The sequence below is a fragment of the Oncorhynchus nerka genome, linkage group LG17, assembly GCF_034236695.1.
Source record: "Oncorhynchus nerka isolate Pitt River linkage group LG17, Oner_Uvic_2.0, whole genome shotgun sequence".
NCBI lineage: Eukaryota > Metazoa > Chordata > Actinopteri > Salmoniformes > Salmonidae > Oncorhynchus > Oncorhynchus nerka.
In genome coordinates, this window is record NC_088412.1 from 67,898 (window position 1) to 94,148 (window position 26,251).

A 26,251-nucleotide genomic window follows, 5' to 3' on the forward strand; every position below is an offset into this window, starting at 1 on the left:
GTTTGATGATGTGTGGTATAGGTTTTATGATGTGTGGTATAGGTTGTATGATGTGTGGTATAGGTTTTATGATGTGTGGTATAGGTTTGATGTGTGGCATAGGTTTGATGTGTGGCATAGGTTTGATGTGTGGTATAGGTTTTATGATGTGTGGTATAGATGTGTGGTATAGGTTTGATGTGTGGTTTAGATGTGTGGTATAGGTTTGATGTGTGGTATAGGTTGTATGATGTGTGGTATAGATTTGTGGTGTGTGCTATAGGTTTGATGTGGTATAGGTTTTATGATGTGTGGTATAGGTTTGATGATGTGTGGTATAGGTTTTATGATGTGTGGTATATGTTTTATGATGTGTGGTATAGGTTTATGATGTGTGGTATAGGTTTGATGTGGTATAGGTTTGATGTGGTATATGTTTTATGATGTGTGGTATAGATTTGATGTGGTATAGGTTTGATGATGTGTGGTATAGGTTTGATGATGTGTGGTATAGGTTTGATGATGTGTGGTATAGGTTTGATGTGGTATAGGTTTGATGATGTGTGGTATAGGTTTGATGATGTGTGGTATAGGTTTGATGATGTGTGGTATAGGTTTGATGATGTGTGGTATATGTTTGATGTGTGGTATAGGTTTGATGATGTGTGGTATAGGTTTGATGTGGTATAGGTTTGATGATGTGTGGTATAGGTTTGATGATGTGTGGTATAGGTTTGATGATGTGTGGTATAGGTTTGATGTGGTATAGGTTTGATGTGGTATAGGTTTGATGATGTGTGGTATAGGTTTGATGTGTGGTATAGGTTTGATGTGTGGTATAGGTTTGATGTGGTATAGGTTTGATGTGGTATAGGTTTGATGATGTGTGGTATAGGTTTGATGTGTGGTATAGGTTTGATGATGTGTGGTATAGGTTTGATGTGGTATAGGTTTGATGTGGTATAGGTTTGATGATGTGTGGTATAGGTTTGATGTGTGGTATAGGTTTGATGATGTGTGGTATAGGTTTGATGATGTGTGGTATAGGTTTGATGATGTGTGGTATAGGTTTGATGTGTGGTATAGGTTTGATGTGGTATAGGTTTGATGTGGTATAGGTTTGATGATGTGTGGTATAGGTTTGATGTGTGGTATAGGTTTGATGATGTGTGGTATAGGTTTGATGTGGTATAGGTTTGATGTGGTATAGGTTTGATGATGTGTGGTATAGGTTTTATGATGTGTGGTATATGTTTTATGATGTGTGGTATAGGTTTGATGATGTGTGGTATAGGTTTTATGATGTGTGGTATAGGTTTTATGATGTGTGGTATAGGTTTTATGTGGTATAGGTTTGATGTGGTATAGGTTTGATGATGTGTGGTATAGGTTGTATGATGTGTGGTATAGATTTGTGGTGTGTGCTATAGGTTTGATGTGGTATAGGTTTTATGATGTGTGGTATAGGTTTGATGATGTGTGGTATAGGTTTTATGATGTGTGGTATATGTTTTATGATGTGTGGTATAGGTTTGATGATGTGTGGTATAGATTTGATGTGGTATAGGTTTGATGTGGTATAGGTTTGATGATGTGTGGTATAGGTTTATGATGTGTGGTATAGGTTTGATGTGGTATAGGTTTGATGTGGTATATGTTTGATGATGTGTGGTATAGGTTTGATGTGGTATAGGTTTGATGTGGTATATGTTTGATGATGTGTGGTATAGGTTTGATGATGTGTGGTATAGATTTGATGTGGTATAGGTTTGATGTGGTATAGGTTTGATGATGTGTGGTATAGGTTTGATGATGTGTGGTATAGGTTTGATGTGGTATAGGTTTTATGATGTGTGGTATAGGTTTATGATGTGTGGTATAAGTTTGATGTGGTATAGGTTTGATGTTGTATATGTTTTGATGTGATGATGATGGTATAGGTTTGATGATGTGTGGTATAGGTTTGATGATGTGTGGTATAGGTTTGATGTTTGATGATGTGTGGTATAGGTTTGATGATGTGTGGTATAGGTTTGATGATGTGTGTATGTGATGATGTGTGGTATAGGTTTGATGATGTGTGGTATAGGTTTGATGATGTGGTTTGATGTGGTATAGGTTTGATGATGTGTGGTATAGGTTTGATGATGTGTGGTATAGGTTTGATGATGTGTGGTATAGGTTTGATGTGTGGTATAGGTTTGATGATGTGTGGTATAGGTTTGATGTGGTATAGGTTTGATGTGGTATAGGTTTTATGATGTGTGGTATAGGTTTGATGATGTGTGGTATAGGTTTGATGATGTGTGGTATAGGTTTGATGATGTGTGGTGTAGGTTTGATGTGGTATAGGTTTGATGTGGTATAGGTTTTATGATGTGTGGTATAGGTTTGATGATGTGTGGTATAGGTTTGATGATGGTTTGATGGGTATAGGTTTGATGATGTGTGGTATAGGTTTATGATGTGTGGTAGGTTTATGATGTGTGGTATAGGTTTGATGTGGTATAGGTTTTATGATGTGTGGTATAGGTTTGATGTGTGGTATAGGTTTGATGTGGTATAGGTTTGATGTGGTATAGGTTTGATGATGTGTGGTATAGGTTTTATGATGTGTGGTATAGGTTTATGATGTGTGGTATAGGTTTATGATGTGTGGTATAGGTTTATGATGTGTGGTATAGGTTTTATGATGTGTGGTATAGGTTTTATGATGTGTGGTATAGGTTTTATGATGTGTGGTATAGGTTTGATGTGGTATAGGTTTTATGATGTGTGGTATAGGTTTATGATGTGTGGTATAGGTTTGATGTGTGGTGCAGGTTTTATGATGTGTGGTATAGGTTTTATGATGTGTGGTATAGGTTTTATGATGTGTGGCATAGGTTTGATGATGTGTGGTATAGGTTTTATGATGTGGGCATAGGTTTTTATGATGTGTGGTATAGGTTTTATGATGTGTGGTATAGGTTTTATGATGTGTGGTATAGGTTTTATGATGTGTGGTATAGGTTTTATGATGTGTGGTATAGGTTTTATGATGTGTGGTATAGGTTTGATGTGGTATAGGTTTGATGTGGTATAGGTTTGATGTGGTATAGGTTTTATGATGTGTGGTATAGGTTTGATGATGTGTGGTATAGGTTTATGATGTGTGGTATAGGTTTGATGATGTAGGTTTGATGTGGTATAGGTTTATGATGTGTGGTATAGGTTTGATGATGATGGTTTGATGTGTATAGGTTTTATGATGTGGCATAGGTTTGATGATGTGTGGTATAGGTTTGATGATGTGTGGTATATGTTTTATGATGTGTGGTATAGGTTTGATGATGTGTGGTATAGGTTTGATGTGGTATAGGTTTGATGTGGTATAGGTTTTATGATGTGTGGTATAGGTTTTATGATGTGTGGTATAGGTTTGATGATGTGTGGTATAGGTTTGATGATGTGTGGTATAGGTTTTATGATGTGTGGTATAGGTTTGATGTGGTATAGGTTTTATGATGTGTGGTATAGGTTTGTGGTATAGCTTTGATGTGTGGTATAGGTTTGATGTGGTATAGGTTTTATGATGTGTGGTATATGTTTTATGATGTGTGGTATAGGTTTGATGATGTGTGGTATAGGTTTGAGTATGTGTGGTATAGGTTTTATGATGTGTGGTATAGGTTTGATGTGGTATAGGTTTGATGTGGTATAGGTTTGATGTGGTATAGGTTTGATGATGTGTGGTATAGGTTTGATGTGGTTTAGGTTTTTATGATGTGTGGTATAGGTTTTATGATGTGTGGCATATGTTTTATGATGTGTGGTATAGGTTTGATGATGTGTGGTATAGATTTATGATGATGTTATAGGTTTATAATGTGGGTATAGGTTTGTGGTATAGCTTTGATGTGGTATAGGTTTGATGTGTGGTATAGATTTGTGGTATAGGTTTGATGTGTGGGTATAGGTTTGATGTGGTATAGATGTGTGGTATAGGTTTGATGTGTGGCATAGATGTGGTATAGGTTTGATGTGTGGTATAGGTTTTGATGTGGCATATGTTTGATGATGTGTGGTATAGGTTTTATGATGTGTGGTATAGGTTGTATGATGTGTGGTATAGGTTTTATGATGTGTGGTATAGGTTTGATGTGTGGCATAGGTTTGATGTGTGGCATAGGTTTGATGTGTGGTATAGGTTTTATGATGTGTGGTATAGATGTGTGGTATAGGTTTGATGTGTGGTTTTAGATGTGTGGTATAGGTTTGATGTGGTATAGGTTGTATGATGTGTGGTATAGATTTGTGGTGTGTGCTATAGGTTTGATGTGGTATAGGTTTTATGATGTGTGGTATAGGTTTGATGATGTGTGGTATAGGTTTTATGATGTGTGGTATATGTTTTATGATGTGTGGTATAGGTTTATGATGTGTGGTATAGGTTTGATGTGGTATAGGTTTGATGTGGTATATGTTTTATGATGTGTGGCATAGATTTGATGTGGTATAGGTTTGATGATGTGTGGCATAGGTTTGAGGATGTGGGTATAGGTTTGATGACGTGTGGTATAGGTTTGATGTGGTATAGGTTTGATGATGTGTGGTATAGGTTTGATGATGTGTGGTATAGGTTTGATGATGTGTGGTATAGGTTTGATGATGTGTGGTATATGTTTGATGTGTGGTATAGGTTTGATGATGTGTGGTATAGGTTTGATGTGGTATAGGTTTGATGATGTGTAGGTTTGATGATGTGTGGTATAGGTTTGATGATGTGTGGTATAGGTTTGATGTGGTATAGGTTTGATGTGGTATAGGTTTGATGATGTGTGGTATAGGTTTGATGTGTGGTATAGGTTTGATGTGTGGTATAGGTTTGATGTGGTATAGGTTTGATGTGGTATAGGTTTGATGATGTGTGGTATAGGTTTGATGTGTGGTATAGGTTTGATGATGTGGGTATAGGTTTGATGTGGTATAGGTTTGATGTGGTATAGGTTTGATGATGTGTATATAGGTTTGATGTGTGGTATGGTTTGATGATGTGTGGTATAGGTTTGATGATGTGGTATAGGTTTGATGATGTGTGGTATAGGCCTGATGTGCGGTATAGGTTTGATGGCATAGGTTTGATGTGGTATAGGTTTGATGATGTGTGGTATAGGTTTGATGTGTGGTATGGTTTGATGATGTGTGGTATAGGTTTGATGTGGTATAGGTTTGATGTGGTATAGGTTTGATGATGTGTGGTATAGGTTTTATGATGTGTGGTATATGTTTTATGATGTGTGGTATAGGTTTGATGATGTGTGGTATAGGTTTTATGATGTGTGGTATAGGTTTATGATGTGTGGTATAGGTTTTATGTGGTATAGGTTTGATGTGGTATAGGTTTGATGATGTGGTATAGGTTGTATGATGTGGGTATAGATTTGTGGTGTGTGCTATAGGTTTGATGGTATAGGTTTTTATGATGTGTGGTATAGGTTTGATGATGTGTGGTATAGGTTTTATGATGTGTGGTATATGTTTTATGATGTGTGGTATAGGTTTGATGATGTGTGGTATAGATTTGATGTGGTATAGGTTTGATGTGGTATAGGTTTGATGATGTGGTATAGGTTTATGATGTGTGGTATAGGTTTGATGTGGTATAGGTTTGATGTGGTATATGTTTGATGATGTGTGGTATAGGTTTGATGTGGTATAGGTTTGATGTGGTATATGTTTGATGACGTGTGGCATAGGTTTGATGATGTGCATAGATTTGATGTGGTATAGGTTTGATGTGGTATAGGTTTGATGATGTGTGGTATAGGTTTGATGATGTGTATAGGTTTGATGTGGTATAGGTTTTATGATGTGTGGTATAGGTTTATGATGTGTGGTATAAGTTTGATGTGGTATAGGTTTGATGTGGCATATGTTTTATGATGTGTGGTATAGATTTGATGTGGTATAGGTTTGATGATGTGGCATAGGCCTGATGATGTGTGGTATAGGTTTGATGTGGCATAGGCCTGATGATGTGTGGTATAGGTTTGATGACGTGTGGTATAGGTTTGATGATGTGTTTGATGATGTGGTATAGGTTTGATGATGTGGTATAGGTTTGATGACGTGTGGCATAGGTTTGATGTGGTATAGGCCTGATGATGTGTGGTACAGGTTTGATGATGTGCGGTATAGGCCTGACGACGTGTGGTATAGGTTTGATGTGTGGTATAGGTTTGATGATGTGTGGTATAGGTTTGATGTGGTATAGGTTTGATGTGGTATAGGTTTATGATGTGGCATAGGTTTGATGATGTGTGGTATAGGTTTGATGATGTGTGGTATAGGTTTGACGATGTGTGGTGTAGGCCTGATGTGGTATAGGCCTGATGTGCATAGGTTTATGATGTGTGGTATAGGTTTGATGTGTGGCATGGCCTGATGGTATAGGTTTGATGATGTGGTATAGGTTTATGATGTGTGGCATAGGTTTGATGTGGTATAGGTTTATGATGTGTGGTATAGGTTTATGATGTGTGGTATAGGTTTATGATGTGTGGTATAGGTTTGATGTGTGGTATAGGTTTGATGTGGTATAGGTTTGATGTGGTATAGGTTTGATGATGTGTGGTATAGGTTTTATGATGTGTATAGGTTTATGATGTGTGGTATAGGTTTATGATGTGTTAGGTTTATGATGTGTGGTATAGGTTTTATGATGTGTGGTATAGGTTTTATGATGTGTGGTATAGGTTTTATGATGTGTGGTATAGGTTTGATGTGGTATAGGTTTTATGATGTGGTATAGGTTTATGATGTGGTATAGGTTTGATGTGTGGTGTAGGTTTTATGATGTGTGGTATAGGTTTTATGATGTGTGGTATAGGTTTTATGATGTGGTATAGGTTTGATGATGTGTGGTATAGGTTTTATGATGTGTGGTATAGGTTTTTGATGTGTGGTATAGGTTTTTTATGATGTGTGGTATAGGTTTTATGATGTGTGGTATAGGTTTTATGATGTGTGGTATAGGTTTTATGATGTGTTTGATGTGGTATAGGTTTGATGTGGTATAGGTTTGATGTGGTATAGGTTTTATGATGTGTGGTATAGGTTTGATGATGTGTGGTATAGGTTTATGATGTGTGGTATAGGTTTGATGATGTGTGGTATAGGTTTGATGTGGTATAGGTTTATGATGTGTGGTATAGGTTTGATGATGTGTGGTATAGGTTTGATGTGGTATAGGTTTTATGATGTGTGGTATAGGTTTGATGATGTGTGGTATAGGTTTGATGATGTGTGGTATATGTTTTATGATGTGTGGTATAGGTTTGATGATGTGGTATAGGTTTGATGTGGTATAGGTTTGATGTGGTATAGGTTTTATGATGTGTGGTATAGGTTTATGATGTGTGGTATAGGTTTGATGATGTGTGGTATAGGTTTGATGATGTGTGGTATAGGTTTTATGATGTGGTATAGGTTTGATGTGGTATAGGTTTTATGATGTGTGGTATAGGTTTGTGGTATAGCTTTGATGTGTGGTATAGGTTTGATGTGTATAGGTTTTATGATGTGTGGTATATGTTTTATGATGTGGTATAGGTTTGATGATGTGTGGTATAGGTTTGAGTATGTGTGGTATAGGTTTTATGACGTGTGGTATAGGTTTGATGTGGTATAGGTTTGATGTGGTATAGGTTTGATGTGGCATAGGCCTGATGATGTGTGGTATAGGTTTGATGTGGTATAGGTTTTATGATGTGTGGTATAGGTTTTATGATGTGTGGTATATGTTTTATGATGTGTGGTATAGGTTTGATGATGTGTGGTATAGATTTATGATGTGTGGTATAGGTTTTATAATGTGTGGTATAGGTTTGTGGTATAGCTTTGATGTGGTATAGGTTTGATGTGTGGTATAGATTTGTGGTATAGGTTTGATGTGTGGTATAGGTTTGATGTGTGGTATAGATGTGCGGTACAGGTTTGATGTGTGGTATAGATTTGTGGTATAGGTTTGATGTGTGGTATAGGTTTGATGTGGTATATGTTTGATGATGTGTGGTATAGGTTTTATGATGTGTGGTATAGGTTTATGATGTGTGGTATAGGTTTTATGATGTGTGGTATAGGTTTGATGTGTGGCATAGGTTTGATGTGTACATAGGTTTGATGTGTGGTATAGGTTTTATGATGTGTGGTATAGATGTGTGGTATAGGTTTGATGTGTGGTTTAGATGTGTGGTATAGGTTTGATGTGTGGTATAGGTTGTATGATGTGTGGTATAGATTTGTGGTGTGTGCTATAGGTTTGATGTGGTATAGGTTTTATGATGTGTGGTATAGGTTTGATGATGTGTGACGGCATAGGTTTTTATGACGTGTGGTATATGTTTTATGATGTGGGTATAGGTTTGATGATGTGTGGTAGGTTTTATGATGTGTGGTATAGGCCTTACATGATGTGTATAGGTTTGATGTGGTATAGGTTTGATGTGGTATATGTTTATGATGTGTGGTATAGATTTGATGTGGTATAGGTTTGATGATGTGTGGTATAGGTTTGATGATGTGTGTATAGGTTTGATGATGTGTGGTATAGGTTTGATGTGGTATAGGTTTGATGATGTGTGGTATAGGTTTGATGATGTGTGGTATAGGTTTGATGATGTGTGGTATAGGTTTGATGATGTGTGGTATATGTTTGATGTGCGGTATAGGTTTGATGATGTGTGGTATAGGCCTGATGTGGTATAGGTTTGATGATGTGTGGTATAGGTTTGATGATGTGTGGTATAGGTTTGATGATGTGGCCTAGGTTTGATGTGGCCTGATGTGGTTTTGACGATGTGGGTATAGGTTTGATGACGTGTGGCATAGGTTTGATGTGTGGTATAGGCCTGATGTGGTATAGGCCTGATGGGTATAGGTTTGATGACGTGTGGTATAGGGCCTGATGTGGTATAGGCCTGATGACGTGTGGTATAGGTTTGATGTGGTATAGGTTTGATGTGGCATAGGTTTGATGACGTGTGGTATAGGTTTGATGTGTGGTATAGGTTTGACGACGTGTGGTATAGGTTTGATGACGTGTGGTATAGGTTTGATGATGTGTGGTATGGTTTGATGTGCGGCATAGGCCTGATGTGGTATAGGCCTGATGTGGTATAGGCCTGACGACGTGGTGGCATAGGTTTGATGTGTGGTATAGGTTTGATGACGTGTGGTATAGGTTTGATGTGGTATAGGTTTGATGTGGTATAGGTTTGATGATGTGTGGTATAGGTTTTATGACGTGTGGTATATGTTTATGATGTGTGGTATAGGTTTGATGATGTGTGGTATAGGTTTTATGATGTGGTATAGGTTTTATGATGTGTGGTATAGGTTTTATGTGGTATAGGTTGATGTGGTATAGGCCTGATGACGTGTGGCATAGGTTGTATGATGTGTGGTATAGATTTGTGGTGCGCACAGGTTTGATGTGGTATAGGCCTTATGATGTGTGGTATAGGTTTGATGATGTGGGGTATAGGTTTTATGATGTGTGGTATATGTTTTATGATGTGCGGTATAGGTTTGATGATGTGTGGCATAGATTTGATGTGGTATAGGTTTGATGTGGTATAGGTTTGATGATGTGGTATAGGTTTATGATGTGTGGTATAGGTTTGATGTGGTATAGGTTTGATGGTATATGTTTGATGATGTGTGGTATAGGTTTGATGTGGTATAGGTTTGATGTGGTATATGTTTGATGATGTGTGGTATAGGTTTGATGATGTGTGGTATAGATTTGATGTGGTATAGGTTTGATGTGGTATAGGTTTGATGATGTGTGGTATAGGTTTGATGATGTGTGGTATAGGTTTGATGTGGTATAGGTTTTATGATGTGTGGTATAGGTTTATGATGTGTGGTATAGGTTTGATGTGGTATAGGTTTGATGTGGTATATGTTTTATGATGTGTGGTATAGATTTGATGTGGTATAGGTTTGATGATGTGTGGTATAGGTTTGATGATGTGTGGTATAGGTTTGATGTGGTATAGGTTTGATGATGTGGCATAGGTTTGATGATGTGCATAGGTCCTGATGATGTGTGGTATAGGTTTGATGATGTGTGGTATAGGTTTGATGATGTGTGGTATAGGTTTGATGATGTGCGGTATAGGTTTGATGTGGGTATAGGTTTTTTGATGATGTGTGGTATAGGTTTGATGTGGTATAGGTTTGATGATGTGTGGTATAGGTTTGATGATGTGTGGTATAGGTTTGATGATGTGTGGTATAGGTTTGATGTGTGGTATAGGTTTGATGATGTGTGGTATAGGTTTGATGTGGTATAGGTTTGATGATGTGTGGTATAGGTTTGATGATATGTGGTATAGGTTTGATGATGTGTGGTATAGGTTTATTGATGTGTGGTGTAGGTTTGATGTGGTATAGGTTTGATGTGGTATAGGTTTTATGATGTGTGGTATAGGTTTGATGTGTGGTATAGGTTTGATGATGTGTGGTATAGGTTTTATGTGGTATAGGTTTGATGATGTGTGGTATAGGTTTGATGATGTGTGGTATAGGTTTGATGTGGTATAGGTTTGATGTGGTATAGGTTTGATGATGTGTGGTATAGGTTTGATGTGGTATAGGTTTGATGATGTGTGGTATAGGTTTGATGATGTGTGGTGTAGGTTTGATGTGGTATAGGTTTGATGATGTGTGGTATAGGTTTGATGATGTGTGGTATAGGTTTGATGATGTGGGTATAGGTTTGATGATGTGTGGTGTAGGTTTGATGTGGCATAGGTTTGATGTGGTATAGGTTTTATGATGTGTGGTATAGGCCTGATGTGTGGTATAGGTTTGATGGGTATAGGTTTGATGATGTGTGGTATAGGTTTATGATGTGTGGTATAGGTTTGATGTGGTATAGGTTTATGATGTGTGGTATAGGTTTATGATGTGTGGTATAGGTTTATGATGTGTGGTATAGGTTTGATGTGTATAGGTTTGATGTGGTATATGTTTGATGATGTGTGGTATAGGTTTGATGATGTGTGGCATAGATTTGATGTGGTATAGGTTTGATGTGGTATAGGTTTTATGATGTGTGGTATAGGTTTATGATGTGTGGTATAGGTTTGATGTGGTATAGGTTTGATGTGGTATATGTTTTATGATGTGTGGTATAGATTTGATGTGGTATAGGTTTGATGATGTGTGGTATAGGTTTGATGTGGTATAGGTTTGATGATGTGTGGTATAGGTTTGATGATGTGTGGTATAGGTTGATGTGGTATAGGTTTGATGATGTGTGGTATAGGTTTGATGATGTGTGGTATAGGTTTGATGTGTGGTAGGTTTGATGATGTGGTATAGGTTTGATGTGGTATAGGTTTGATGATGTGTGGTATAGGTTTGATGATGTGTGGTATAGGTTTGATGATGTGTGGTATAGGTTTGATGTGTGTATAGGTTTGATGATGTGTGGTATAGGTTTGATGTGGTATAGGTTTGATGATGTGTGGTATAGGTTTGATGATATGTTAGGCCTGATGATGTGTGGTATAGGTTTATTGATGTGTGTGCAGGTTTGATGTGTTATAGGTTTGATGGGTATAGGTTTTATGATGTGTGGTATAGGTTTGATGTGTGGTATAGGTTTGATGATGTGTGGTATAGGTTTTATGTGGTATAGGTTTGATGATGTGGTATAGGTTTGATGACGTGTGTATAGGTTTGATGATGTGTGGTATAGGTTTGATGTGGTATAGGTTTTATGATGTGGGTATAGGTTTGATGTGTGGTATAGGTTTGATGTGGTATAGGTTTGATGTGGTAGGTTTTTATGACGTGTGGTATAGATTTGATGTGGTATAGGTTTGATGATGTGTGGTATAGGTTTGATGATGTGTGGTATAGGTTTGATGTGGTATAGGTTTGATGATGTGTGGTATAGGTTTGATGATGTGTGGTATAGGTTTGATGATGTGTGGTATAGGTTTGATGTGTGGTATAGGTTTGATGATGTGTGGTATAGGTTTGATGTGGTATAGGTTTGATGATGTGTGTATAGGTTTGATGATGTGGCATAGGTTTGATGATGTGGTATAGGTTTGATGTGTGGTATAGGTTTGATGACGTGTGGCATAGGTTTGATGTGGTATAGGTTTGATGACGTGGGTATAGGTTTGATGATATGTGGTATAGGTTTGATGATGTGTGGTATAGGTTTATTGATGTGTGGTGTAGGTTTGATGTGGTATAGGTTTGATGTGGTATAGGTTTTATGACGTGTGGTATAGGTTTTATGTGGTATAGGTTTGATGACGTGTGGTATAGGTTTGATGATGTGTGGCATAGGCCTGATGCTATAGGTTTGATGTGGTATAGGTTTGATGATGTGTGGTTTGATGTGGTAGGTTTGATGATGTGTGGTATAGGTTTGATGATGTGTGGTAGGTTTGATGTGGTATAGGTTTGATGATGTGTGGTATAGGTTTGATGATGTGTGGTATAGGTTTGATGATGTGTGGTATAGGTTTGATGATGTGTGGTGTAGGTTTGATGTGGTATAGGTTTGATGTGGTATAGGTTTTATGATGTGTGGTATAGGTTTGATGTGTGGTATAGGTTTGATGTGGTATAGGTTTGATGATGTGTGGTATAGGTTTATGATGTGTGGTATAGGTTTGATGTGGTATAGGTTTATGATGTGTGGTATAGGTTTATGATGTGTGGTATAGGTTTATGATGTGTGGTATAGGTTTGATGTGGTATAGGTTTGATGTGGTATATGTTTGATGATGTGTGGTATAGGTTTGATGATGTGTGGTATAGATTTGATGTGGTATAGGTTTGATGTGGTATAGGTTTGATGATGTGTGGTATAGGTTTGATGATGTGTATGGTTTGATGTGGTATAGGTTTTATGATGTGTGGTATAGGTTTATGATGATGGTGATGGTATAGGTTTGATGTGGCATATGTTTTATGATGTGTGGTATAGATTTGATGGGTATAGGTTTGATGATGTGTGGTAGGTTTGATGTGGGTATAGGTTTGATGTGGTATAGGTTTGATGATGTGTAGGATGATGTGTGGTATAGGTTTGATGATGTGTGGTATAGGTTTGATGATGTGTGGTATAGGTTTGATGATGTGTGGTATAGGTTTGATGTGTGGTATAGGTTTGATGATGTGTGGTATAGGTTTGATGTGGTATAGGTTTGATGATGTGTGGTATAGGTTTGATGATGTGTGGTATAGGTTTGATGATGTGTGGTATAGGTTTGATGTGTGGTATAGGTTTGATGATGTGTGGTATAGGTTTGATGTGGTATAGGTTTGATGATGTGGTATAGGTTTGATGATGTGGTATGGTTTGATGATGTGTGGTATAGGTTTATTGATGTGTGGTGTAGGTTTGATGTGGTTTGATGTGGTATAGGTTTTTTATGATGTGTGGTATAGGTTTGATGTGTGGTATAGGTTTGATGATGTGTGGTATAGGTTTTATGTGGTATAGGTTTGATGATGTGTGGTATAGGTTTGATGATGTGTGGTATAGGTTTGATGTGGTATAGGTTTGATGTGGTATAGGTTTGATGATGTGTGGTATAGGTTTGATGTGGTATAGGTTTGATGATGTGTGGTATAGGTTTGATGATGTGTGGTGTAGGTTTGATGTGGTATAGGTTTGATGATGTGTGGTATAGGTTTGATGATGTGTGGTATAGGTTTGATGATGTGTGGTATAGGTTTGATGATGTGTGGTGTAGGTTTGATGTGGTATAGGTTTGATGTGGTATAGGTTTATGATGTGTGGTATAGGTTTGATGTGTGGTATGATGTGGTATAGGTTTGATGATGTGTGGTATAGGTTTATGATGTGTGGTATAGGTTTGATGTGGTATAGGTTTATGATGTGTGGTATAGGTTTATGATGTGTGGTATAGGTTTATGATGTGGTATAGGTTTGATGTGGTATAGGTTTTATGATGTGTGGTATAGGTTTGATGATTTGATGTGGTATAGGTTTGATGTGGTATAGGTTTGATGATGTGTGGTATAGGTTTATGATGTGTGGTATAGGTTTGATGTGTGGTATAGGTTTGATGTGTGGTATAGGTTTGATGTGGTATAGGTTTGATGTGGTATAGGTTTGATGTGGTATAGGTTTTATGATGTGTGGTATAGGTTTTATGTTGTGTGGTATAGGTTTTATGATGTCTGCTGTAGGTTTTATGGAATCCATTTTGTTGTCCCCCCATCCGCTTTCATGGCATTTCATTAAGATTCTAAGGCTTCCTATTGTGACATCACTTCCAACCGTCATTTTCTCATGCAACTTTTGACCCAAATCAGCTAATTATTCCCACTTTGCAACCACTTAGACAAAATATTCCAAGCTTACCAGCTTCGTATGGGCTATTCGTCTACGGAATCAAAATATTCAATACGGAACTTATGGTACAGTTGTTTTTGTAACTGCATTACCACGTGTTTTTCAAACTTCGCCAAACAGCTGCCGTTTTGACCACAACCACATACAACAATCTAACAGCAACCACACAACTGCTTACCATGTCTAGTGACAACAACTACACAATTACATACCACAACCACACAACTTCTGACCATATCTAGTGACAACAACTACACAATTACATACCACAACCACACAACTTCTGACCACACAACTTCTGATCACACATTTAACTATTGACCATATCCAAACTACCGACCACAACTTCTGACAAAATCAAATGAATTTCGATGGTATTTAAAAATGAAATTTTTACACTTCTTTCACCTCCACAAACAAATGTATAAAGAGCTTTAGCTAGCTCCACCAACTGTCATTACAAGAGCTTTAGCTAGCTCCACCAACTGTCATTACAACTTTACTTGTAAAGAGCTTTAGCTAGCTCCACCAACTGTCATTACAACTTTACTTGTAAAGAGCTTTAGCTAGCTCCACCAACTGTCATTACAACTTTACTTGTAAAGAGCTTTAGCTAGCTCCACCAACTGTCATTACAACTTTACTTGTAAAGAGCTTTAGCTAGCTCCACCAACTTTCATTACAACTTTACTTGTAAAGAGCTTTAGCTAGCTCCACCAACTGTCATTACAACTTACAACTTTACTTGTAAAGAGCTTTAGCTAGCTCCACCAACTGTCATTACAACTTTACTTGTAAAGAGCTTTAGCTAGCTCCACCAACTTTCATTACAACTTTACTTGTAAAGAGCTTTAACTAGCTCCACCAACTTTCATTACATCTTTACTTGTAAAGAGCTTTAGCTAGCTCCACCAACTTTCATTACATCTTTACTCGTCAGCTTCCACCAACTTTCATTACAACTTACAACTTTACTTGTAAAGAGCTTTAGCTAGCTCCACCAACTGTCATTACAACTTACAACTTTACTTGTAAAGAGCTTTAGCTAGCTCCACCAACTTTCATTACAACTTACAACTTTATTTGTAAAGAGCTTTAGCTAGCTCCACCAACTGTCATTACAACTTTACTTGTAAAGAGCTTTAGCTGGCTCCACCAACTGTCATTACAACTTTACTTGTAAAGAGCTTTAGCTGGCTCCACCAACTGTCATTACAACTTACAACTTTACTTGTAAAGAGCTTTAGCTAGCTCCACCAACTGTCATTACAACTTTACTTGTAAAGAGCTTTAGCTAGCTCCACCAACTTTCATTACAACTTTACTTGTCTTTAGCTTACAACTGTCATCACAACTTACAACTTTACTTGTAAAGAGCTTTAGCTAGCTCCACCAACTGTCATTACAACTTACAACTTTACTTGTAAAGAGCTTTAGCTAGCTCCACCAACTGTCATTACAACTTACAACTTTACTTGTAAAGAGCTTTAGCTAGCTCCACCAACTGTCATTACAATTTACTTGTAAAGAGCTTTAGCTAGCTCCACCAACTTTCATTACAACTTTACTTGTAAAGAGCTTTAACTAGCTCCACCAACTTTCATTACATCTTTACTTGTAAAGAGCTTTAGCTAGCTCCACCAACTTTCATTACATCTTTACTTGTAAAGAGCTTTAGCTAGCTCCATCCAACTTTCATTACAACTTACAACTTTATTTGTAAAGAGCTTTAGCTAGCTCCACCAACTGTCATTACAACTTTACTTGTAAAGAGCTTTAGCTAGCTCCACCAACTGTCATTACAACTTTACTTGTAAAGAGCTTTAGCTGGCTCCACCAACTGTCATTACAACTTTACTTGTAAAGAGCTTTAGCTAGCTCCACCAACTTTCATTACAACTTTACTTGTAAAGAGCTTTAACTAGCTCCACCAACTTTCATTACATCTTTACTTGTAAAGAGCTTTAGCTAGCTCCACCAACTTTCATTACATCTTTACTTGTAAAGAGCTTTAGCTAGCTCCACCAACTTTCATTACAACTTACAACTTTACTTGTAAAGAGCTTTAGCTAGCTCCACCAACTGTCATTACAACTTACAACTTTACTTGTAAAGAGCTTTAGCTAGCTCCACCAACTTTCATTACAACTTACAACTTTATTTGTAAAGAGCTTTAGCTAGCTCCACCAACTGTCATTACAACTTTACTTGTAAAGAGCTTTAGCTGGCTCCACCAACTGTCATTACAACTTTACTTGTAAAGAGCTTTAGCTGGCTCCACCAACTGTCAGCTTTAGCTAGCTCCACCAACTGTCATTACAACTTTACTTGTAAAGAGCTTTAGCTAGCTCCACCAACTTTCATTACAACTTTACTTGTAAAGAGCTTTAGCTAGCTCCACCAACTGTCATCACAACTTACAACTTTACTTGTAAAGAGCTTTAGCTAGCTCCACCAACTGTCATTACAACTTACAACTTTACTTGTAAAGAGCTTTAGCTAGCTCCACCAACTGTCATTACAACTTACAACTTTACTTGTAAAGAGCTTTAGCTAGCTCCACCAACTGTCATTACAACTTTACTTGTAAAGAGCTTTAGCTAGCTCCACCAACTTTCATTACAACTTTACTTGTAAAGAGCTTTAACTAGCTCCACCAACTTTCATTACATCTTTACTTGTAAAGAGCTTTAGCTAGCTCCACCAACTTTCATTACATCTTTACTTAAAGAGCAGCTAGCTCCACTTACAACTTACAACTTTATTTGTAAAGAGCTTTAGCTAGCTCCACCAACTGTCATTACAACTTTACTTGTAAAGAGCTTTAGCTAGCTCCACCAACTGTCATTACAACTTTACTTGTAAAGAGCTTTAGCTGGCTCCACCAACTGTCATTACAACTTTACTTGTAAAGAGCTTTAGCTGGCTCCACCAACTGTCATTACAACTTTACTTGTAAAGAGCTTTAGCTAGCTCCACCAACTGTCATTACAACTTTACTTGTAAAGAGCTTTAGCTAGCTCCACCAACTGTCATTACAACTTTACTTGTAAAGAGCTTTAGCTGGCTCCACCAACTGTCATTACAACTTTACTTGTAAAGAGCTTTAGCTGGCTCCACCAACTGACATTACAACTTACAACTTTACTTGTAAAGAGCTTTAGCTAGCTCCACCGACTGTCATTACAACTTTACTTGTAAAGAGCTTTAGCTAGCTCCACCAACTTTCATTACAACTTTACTTGTAAAGAGCTTTAGCTAGCTCCACCAACTGTCATTACAACTTTACTTGTAAAGAGCTTTAGCTAGCTCCACCAACTTTCATTACAACTTTACTTGTAAAGAGCTTTAGCTAGCTCCACCAACTTTCATTACAACTTTACTTGTAAAGAGCAGCTGGCTCCACAACTGACATTACAACTTTTTACTTGTAAAGAGCTTTAGCTAGCTCCACCAACTGTCATTACAACTTACAACTTTACTTGTAAAGAGCTTTAGCTAGCTCCACCAACTGTCATTACAACTTACAACTTTACTTGTAAAGAGCTTTAGCTAGCTCCACCAACTGTCATTACAACTTACAACTTTACTTGTAAAGAGCTTTAGCTAGCTCCACCAACTGTCATTACAACTTTACTTGTAAAGAGCTCTAGCACCAACTTTCATTACAACTTTACTTGTAAAGAGCTTTAACTAGCTCCACCAACTTTCATTACATCTTTACTTGTAAAGAGCTTTAGCTAGCTCCACCAACTTTCATTACATCTTTACTTGTAAAGAGCTTTAGCTAGCTCCACCAACTTTCATTACAACTTACAACTTTACTTGTAAAGAGCTTTAGCTAGCTCCACCAACTGTCATTACAACTTACAACTTTACTTGTAAAGAGCTTTAGCTAGCTCCACCAACTTTCATTACAACTTACAACTTTATTTGTAAAGAGCTTTAGCTAGCTCCACCAACTGTCATTACAACTTTACTTGTAAAGAGCTTTAGCTAGCTCCACCAACTGTCATTACAACTTTACTTGTAAAGAGCTTTAGCTAGCTCCACCAACTGTCATTACAACTTTACTTGTAAAGAGCTTTAGCTAGGTCCACCAACTGTCAATACAACTTTACTTGTAAAGAGCTTTAGCTGGCTCCACCAACTGTCATTACAACTTTACTTGTAAAGAGCTTTAGCTGGCTCCACCAACTGACATTACAACTTACAACTTTACTTGTAAAGAGCTTTACCTAGCTCCACCAACTGTCATTACAACTTTACTTGTAAAGAGCTTTAGCTAGCTCCACCAACTGTCATTACAACTTTACTTGTAAAGAGCTTTAGCTGGCTCCACCAACTGTCATTACAACTTTACTTGTAAAGAGCTTTAGCTAGCTCCACCAACTGTCATTACAAGAGCTTTAGCTAGCTCCACCAACTGTCATTACAACTTACATCTTTACTTGTAAAGAGCTTTAGCTAGCTCCACCAACTGTCATTACAACTTACATCTTTACTTGTAAAGAGCTTTAGCTAGCTCCACCAACTGTCATTACAACTTACATCTTTACTTGTAAAGAGCTTTAGAGCTCCACCAACTGTCATTACAACTTACAACTTTACTTGTAGCTAGCTCCACCAACTGTCATTACAACTTTACTTGTAAAGAGCTTAGCTCACCAACTTTCATTACAACTTTACTTGTAAAGAGCTTTAACTAGCTCCACCAACTTTCATTACATCTTTACTTGTAAAGAGCAGCTAGCTCCACCAACTTTCATTACATCTTTACTTGTAAAGAGCTTTAGCTAGCTCCACCAACTTTCATTACAACTTACAACTTTACTTGTAAAGAGCTTTAGCTAGCTCCACCAACTGTCATTACAACTTACAACTTTACTTGTAAAGAGCTTTAGCTAGCTCCACCAACTTTCATTACAACTTACAACTTTATTTGTAAAGAGCTTTAGCTAGCTCCACCAACTGTCATTACAACTTTACTTGTAAAGAGCTTTAGCTAGCTCCACCAACTGTCATTACAACTTTACTTGTAAAGAGCTTTAGCTAGCTCCACCAACTGTCATTACAACTTTACTTGTAAAGAGCTTTAGCTAGGTCCACCAACTGTCAATACAACTTTACAAAGAGCTTTAGCTGGCTCCACCAACTGTCATTACAACTTTACTTGTAAAGAGCTTTAGCTGGCTCCACCAACTGACATTACAACTTACAACTTTACTTGTAAAGAGCTTTACCTAGCTCCACCAACTGATTACAACTTTACTTGTAAAGAGCTTTTAGCTAGCTCCACAACTGTCATTACAACTTTACTCCTGTAAAGAGCTTTAGCTGGCTCCACCAACTGTCATTACAACTTTACTTGTAAAGAGCTTTAGCTAGCTCCACCAACTGTCATTACAAGAGCTTTAGCTAGCTCCACCAACTGTCATTACAACTTACATCTTTACTTGTAAAGAGCTTTAGCTAGCTCCACCAACTGTCATTACAACTTACATCTTTACTTGTAAAGAGCTTTAGCTAGCTCCACCAACTGTCATTACAACTTACATCTTTACTTGTAAAGAGCTTTAGCTACTCCACCAACTGTCATTACAACTTACAACTTTACTTGTAAAGAGCTTTAGCTAGCTCCACCAACTGTCATTACAACTTTACTTGTAAAGAGCTTTAGCTAGCTCCACCAACTTTCATTACAACTTTACTTGTAAAGAGCTTTAACTAGCCCACCAACTTTCATTACATCTTTACTTGTAAAGAGCTTTGCTAGCTCCACCAACTTTCATTACATCTTTACTTGTAAAGAGCTTTAGCTAGCTCCACCAACTTTCATTACAACTTACAACTTTACTTGTAAAGAGCTTTAGCTAGCTCCACCAACTGTCATTACAACTTACAACTTTACTTGTAAAGAGCTTTAGCTAGCTCCACCAACTTTCATTACAACTTACAACTTTATTTGTAAAGAGCTTTAGCTAGCTCCACCAACTGTCATTACAACTTTACTTGTAAAGAGCTTTTTGCTAGCTCCACCAACTGTCATTACAACTTTACTTGTAAAGAGCTTTAGCTAGCTCCACCAACTGTCATTACAACTTTACTTGTAAAGAGCTTTAGCTAGCTCCACCAACTGTCAATACAACTTTACTTGTGAGCTTTAGCTGGCTCCACCAACTGTCATTACAACTTTACTTGTAAAGAGCAGCTGCTCCACCAACTGACATTACAACGCTTTACTTGTAAAGAGCTTTAGCTAGCTCCACCAACTGTCATTACAACTTTACTTGTAAAGAGCTTTAGCTAGCTCCACCAACTGTCATTACAACTTTACTTGTAAAGAGCTTTAGCTGGCTCCACCAACTGTCATTACAACTTTACTTGTAAAGAGCTTTAGCTACAGCTCCACCAACTGTCATTAAGAGCTTTAGCTAGCTCCACCAACTGTCATTACAACTTACATCTTTACTTGTAAAGAGCTTTAGCTAGCTCCACCAACTGTCATTACAACTTACATCTTTACTTGTAAAGAGCTTTAGCTAGCTCCACCAACTGTCATTACAACTTACAACTTTACTTGTAAAGAGCTTTAGCTAGCTCCACCAACTGTCATTACAACTTACAACTTTACTTGTAAAGAGCTTTAGCTAGCTCCACCAACTGTCATTACAACTTACAACTTTACTTGTAAAGAGCTTTAGTAGCTCCACCAACTGTCATTACAACTTACAACTGGTTGTAAATAGCTTTAGCTAGCTCCACCAACTTTCATTACAACTTACAACTTTACTTGTAAAGAGCTGAGCTGCTCCACCAACTGATGATTACAACTGACAACTGACTTGTAAAGAGCTTTAGCTAGCTCCACCAACTGTCATTACAACTTACAACTGGTAAAGAGCTTTAGCTGATCCACCAACTGACATTACAACTGACAACTTTACTGAAAGTGATCTAGTTTTTATACAATATTATTTTTGTTTGGGGACTTCACTGATGTCTCTGTCCTGACACATGCACACGCACGCACACACACACACACACACACACACACACACTGAGCTGTGTCTCTCCACACAGGACACACTGAAGGACTTCTTGGATAGGAAGGAGAGGGGAGAGCTGATGGTGCAGAAAACTGGGTTCTCAAACAAAACATCCTCAAACAGGTCAGAGCATCTTAAATAAGACATCAGTCAGTCTTTTACCCCCCGATCCCACGTCCCCGTCCCCGTCCCCACCTGTCTTTTCCTACTAGCTGACATTTCTGAAAGATTTGATGAGGACAAATGTATATGACTGAAATATGTAGTTGTTCCACCTAGATGAACTGTATCACTCTGATAAGTTTCTGCTAAATAACTCAAATGTAATGTAAAGTGTGTGTGTGTGTGCGTGATGATGATAGTGATGTGTAATGTGTGTAGTGATGATGCGTGCGTGCGTGTGTATAGGTTAGCCTGTCTGTTTCTGTGGGAGGTGCAGTGTGTTTCGATGATGTTGTGATGCTGGTGAATGTGTGAGACAACAGCTGCTAAGTCAGCATCTACGCTGACCTGACCAACCTGGGGAGGGGCCTAGTCCAGGTACATACACACGTGTGCCATAACTCTATCCCTGAGGACAGTCACTAAGCCAGAAGTAATATTTAGGATTTTCAAAAGACAAGCTTCATCCATGTCACCAATGTGGATACTGTCCAATGATGGTGATGATAGTGATGGTGATGATGATGATGATAATGATGATGATAGTGATGATAATGATAGTGGTGATGATGACAGTGGTGATAGTGGTGATGATGATAGTGGTGATGATGATGATAGTGATGATGATGATGATAGTGATGATGATGATAGTGGTGATGATGATAGTGGTGATGATGATGATAGTGATGATGATGATAGTGGTGATGATGATGATAGTGGTGATAGTGATAGTGGTGATGATGATGATAGTGATGATGATGATAGTGGTGATGATGATGATAGTGATGATGATGATAGTGGTGATAGTGATGATGGTGATGATGATGATAGTGATGATGATGATGATAGTGGTGATGATGATGATATTGACGATAATGATAGTGATGATAGTGATGATGATGATAGTGATGATAGTGATGATGATGATGATAGTGATGATAATGATAGTGGTGATGATGATAGTGGTGATAGTGGTGATAGTGATGATAATGATAGTGGTGATGATGATGATAGTGGTGATGATGATGATGATGATATTGATGATAATGATAGTGGTAATGATGATAGTGATGATAATGATAGTGGTGATAGTGATGATGATGGTGGTGATAGTGATGATGATGATAGTGGTAATGATGATGATAGTGGTGATGATGATAGTGTTGATGATGATGATAGTGATGATGATGATAGTGGTGATGATGATGATAGTGGTAATGATGATGATAGTGGTGATGATGATAGTGTTGATGATGATGATAGTGATGATGATGATGATGATGATGATGATAGTGATGATGATGATGATAATGATAGTGGTGCTGATGATGATAGTGATGATAATGATAGTGGTGATGGTGATGATAGTGGTGATAGTGGTGATGATGATAATGGTGATGATGATGATGATAGTGATGATGATGATGATAGTGGTGATGATGATAGTGGTGATGATGATGATAGTGATGATAATGATAGTGGTGATAGTGTTGATGATGATGATAGTGATGATGATGATAGTGATGATAATGATAGTGGTGATAGTGATGATAATGATAGTGGTGATAGTGTTGATGATGATGATAGTGTTGATAATGATAGTGGTGATAGTGTTGATGATGATGATAGTGGTAATGATGATAGTGATGATGATGATGATGATAGTGATGAGGATGATGATAGTGATGATAATGATAGTGGTGATAGTGTTGATGATGATGATGATAGTGGTAATGATGATAGTGATGATGATGATGATAGTGGTAATGATGATAGTGATGATGATGATGATAGTGGTGATGATAATGATAGATGATGATAATGATAGTGGTGATAGTGTTGATGATGATGATAGTGGTAATGATGATGATAGTGATGAGGATGATGATAGTGATGATAATGATAGTGGTGATAGTGTTGATGATGATGATAGTGGTAATGATGATAGTGATGATGATGATGATAGTGATGATGATGATGATAGTGATGATAATGATAGTGGTGATGATAATGATAGTGATGATAGTGATGATAATGATAGTGGTGATAGTGTTGATGATGATAATGGTGATGATGATAGTGATGATAGTGATGATGATGATAGTGGCAACGATGATGATGATGACAGTGTTGATAGTGATGATGACAGCGATGATAGCATTGATGATAGTGATGCTGATGATATTGATAGTGATGATAATGATGATGATAGTGACAATGATGATAGTGACAATGATGATAGTGACGATAGTGACGATGACAATAGTGACGATGATGATAGTGATGATAGTGACGATGATGATAGTGACGATAGTGATGATGATAGTGACGATGATGATAGTGATGATAGTATTGCGATGATGATAGTGACGATGATGATAGTGACGATGATGATAGTGACGATAGTGACAATGATGATAGTGACGATGATGATAGTGGTGATGACAGTGATGATAGTGACGATGATGATAGTGATGATGATGATGATAGTGATGATGATGATAATAAAACCCTGTTTGTCTCTCTAGCCATTCAGGCTCCCTGTGGGGTCAGTGGGGAGGAGTCTGCAGCCATGCACACGCAACGCATTCATCATCAGCAGGTACACACACACACACACACACACACACACACACACACACACACACACACACACACACACACACACACACAGAGGAATGGGTGTTTTTTAACATTGCGGTGTGTGTCCAGTGTGGATGGCAGTGCAGAGGGAGAGCCTCTGCGCTACAATCAGAGTTTCGCCCTCAGAACAACTAGTGGCTTTGCTGGAGGGGTGAGTTCCAGACACACACAGATAAACATCTAACACTATACATATTAGACCTCTATAAGAATTATACATGAACCTAACCCATAGAACTACATTATATACCTCTATAATATAATACATTAACCCCAACCCATAGAACTACATATTAGACCTCTATAATATAATACATTAACCCCAACCCATAGAACTACATATTAGACCTCTATAATATAATACATAACCCTAACCCATAGAACTACATATTAGACCTCTATAATATAATACATGAACCTAACCCTAACCCATAGAACTACATATTAGACCTCTATAATATAATACATTAACCTAACCCATAGAACTACATTATTGACCTCTATAATATAATACATAACCCTAACCCTAACCCATAGAACTACATATTAGACCTCTATAATATAATACATAACCCTAACCCATAGAACTACATTATATACCTCTATAATATAATACATGAACCTAACCCTAACCCATAGAACTACATATTAGACCTCTATAATATAATACATAACCCTAACCCATAGAACTACATATTAGACCTCTATAATATAATACATGACCCCTAACCCTGACCCCTAACCCTGACAGACATGAATCCCTGACCCCTAACCCTAACCGACATGTACCCCTGACCCCTAACAGACATGTATCCCTGACCCCTAACCCTAACAGACATGTACCCCTGACCCCTAACCGACATGTATCCCTGACCCCTAACCCTAACCGACATGTATCCCTGACCCCTAACAGACATGTATCCCTGACCCCTAACCCTAACAGACATGTATTCCCTGACCCCTAACCCTAACCGACATGTACCCTGACCCCTAACCCTTAAAATACATGTTTGTCTGACCCTAACCCCTAACAGACACGTACCATGGAACTAGAGAAAGCACCAGCTTTAATACTATGCTTACTGAATGTGTGTGTGTGTTTTACAGTTGTATCTGACGAGTGACCACAAGACCTTCCAGAAGGTGATTGCTATTTTTTTTCATTGAAGGACTGACCCTTAACAGACATGAATCCCTGACCCCTGACCCCTAACAGACATGAATCCCTAACCCCTGACAGACATGTATCCCTGACCCCTAACAGACATGTACCCCTGACCCCTAACAGACATGTATCCCTGACCCCTAACAGACATGTATCCCTGACCCCTAACCCCTAACAGACATGTACCCCTGACCCCTAACAGACATGTATCCCTGACCCCTAACCCCTAACAGACATGTACCCCTGACCCCTAACCCCTAACAGACATGTACCCCTGACCCCTAACAGACATGTACCCCTGACCCCTAACAGACATGTATCCCTGACCCCTAACAGACATGTATCTCTGACCCCTAACAGACATGTATCTCTGACCCCTGACAGACATGTATCTCTGACCCCTAACAGACATGTATCTCTGACCCCTGACAGACATGTATCTCTGACCCCTGACAGACATGTATCTCTGACCCCTAACAGACATGTATCTCTGACCCCTAACAGACATGTATCTCTGACCCCTGACAGACATGTATCTCTGACCCCTAACAGACATGTATCTCTGACCCCTAACAGACATGTATCTCTGACCCCTAACAGACATGTATCCCTGACCCCTGACAGACATGTATCCCTGACCCTGATCCCTAACAGACTTGTATCCCTGACCCCTAACAGACATGTATCCCTGACCCCTGATCCCTAACAGACTTGTATCCCTGACCCCTAACAGACATGTATCCCTGACCCCTAACAGACATGGATCTCTGACCCCTAACAGACATGTATCTCTGACCCCTAACAGACATGTATCTCTGACCCCTGACAGACATGTATCCCTGACCCCTAACA

The 26,251-nt window shown here is 38.1% G+C and overlaps 1 protein-coding gene across 1 annotated transcript in view; it reads left to right on the plus strand.

Annotated features, from left to right (window-relative positions):
• The window catches only part of cfap161 (cilia and flagella associated protein 161), a 52,189-nt gene that overhangs the window by 7,964 nt on the left and 17,974 nt on the right, over nucleotides 1-26,251 (plus strand). The window contains 8 exon segments of the mRNA XM_065002806.1: nucleotides 21,464-21,527; nucleotides 21,530-21,552; nucleotides 21,838-21,955; nucleotides 21,958-21,969; nucleotides 24,120-24,144; nucleotides 24,146-24,193; nucleotides 24,304-24,385; nucleotides 25,342-25,377. Coding sequence (XP_064858878.1) covers nucleotides 21,464-21,527; nucleotides 21,530-21,552; nucleotides 21,838-21,955; nucleotides 21,958-21,969; nucleotides 24,120-24,144; nucleotides 24,146-24,193; nucleotides 24,304-24,385; nucleotides 25,342-25,377 — 408 coding nt within the window.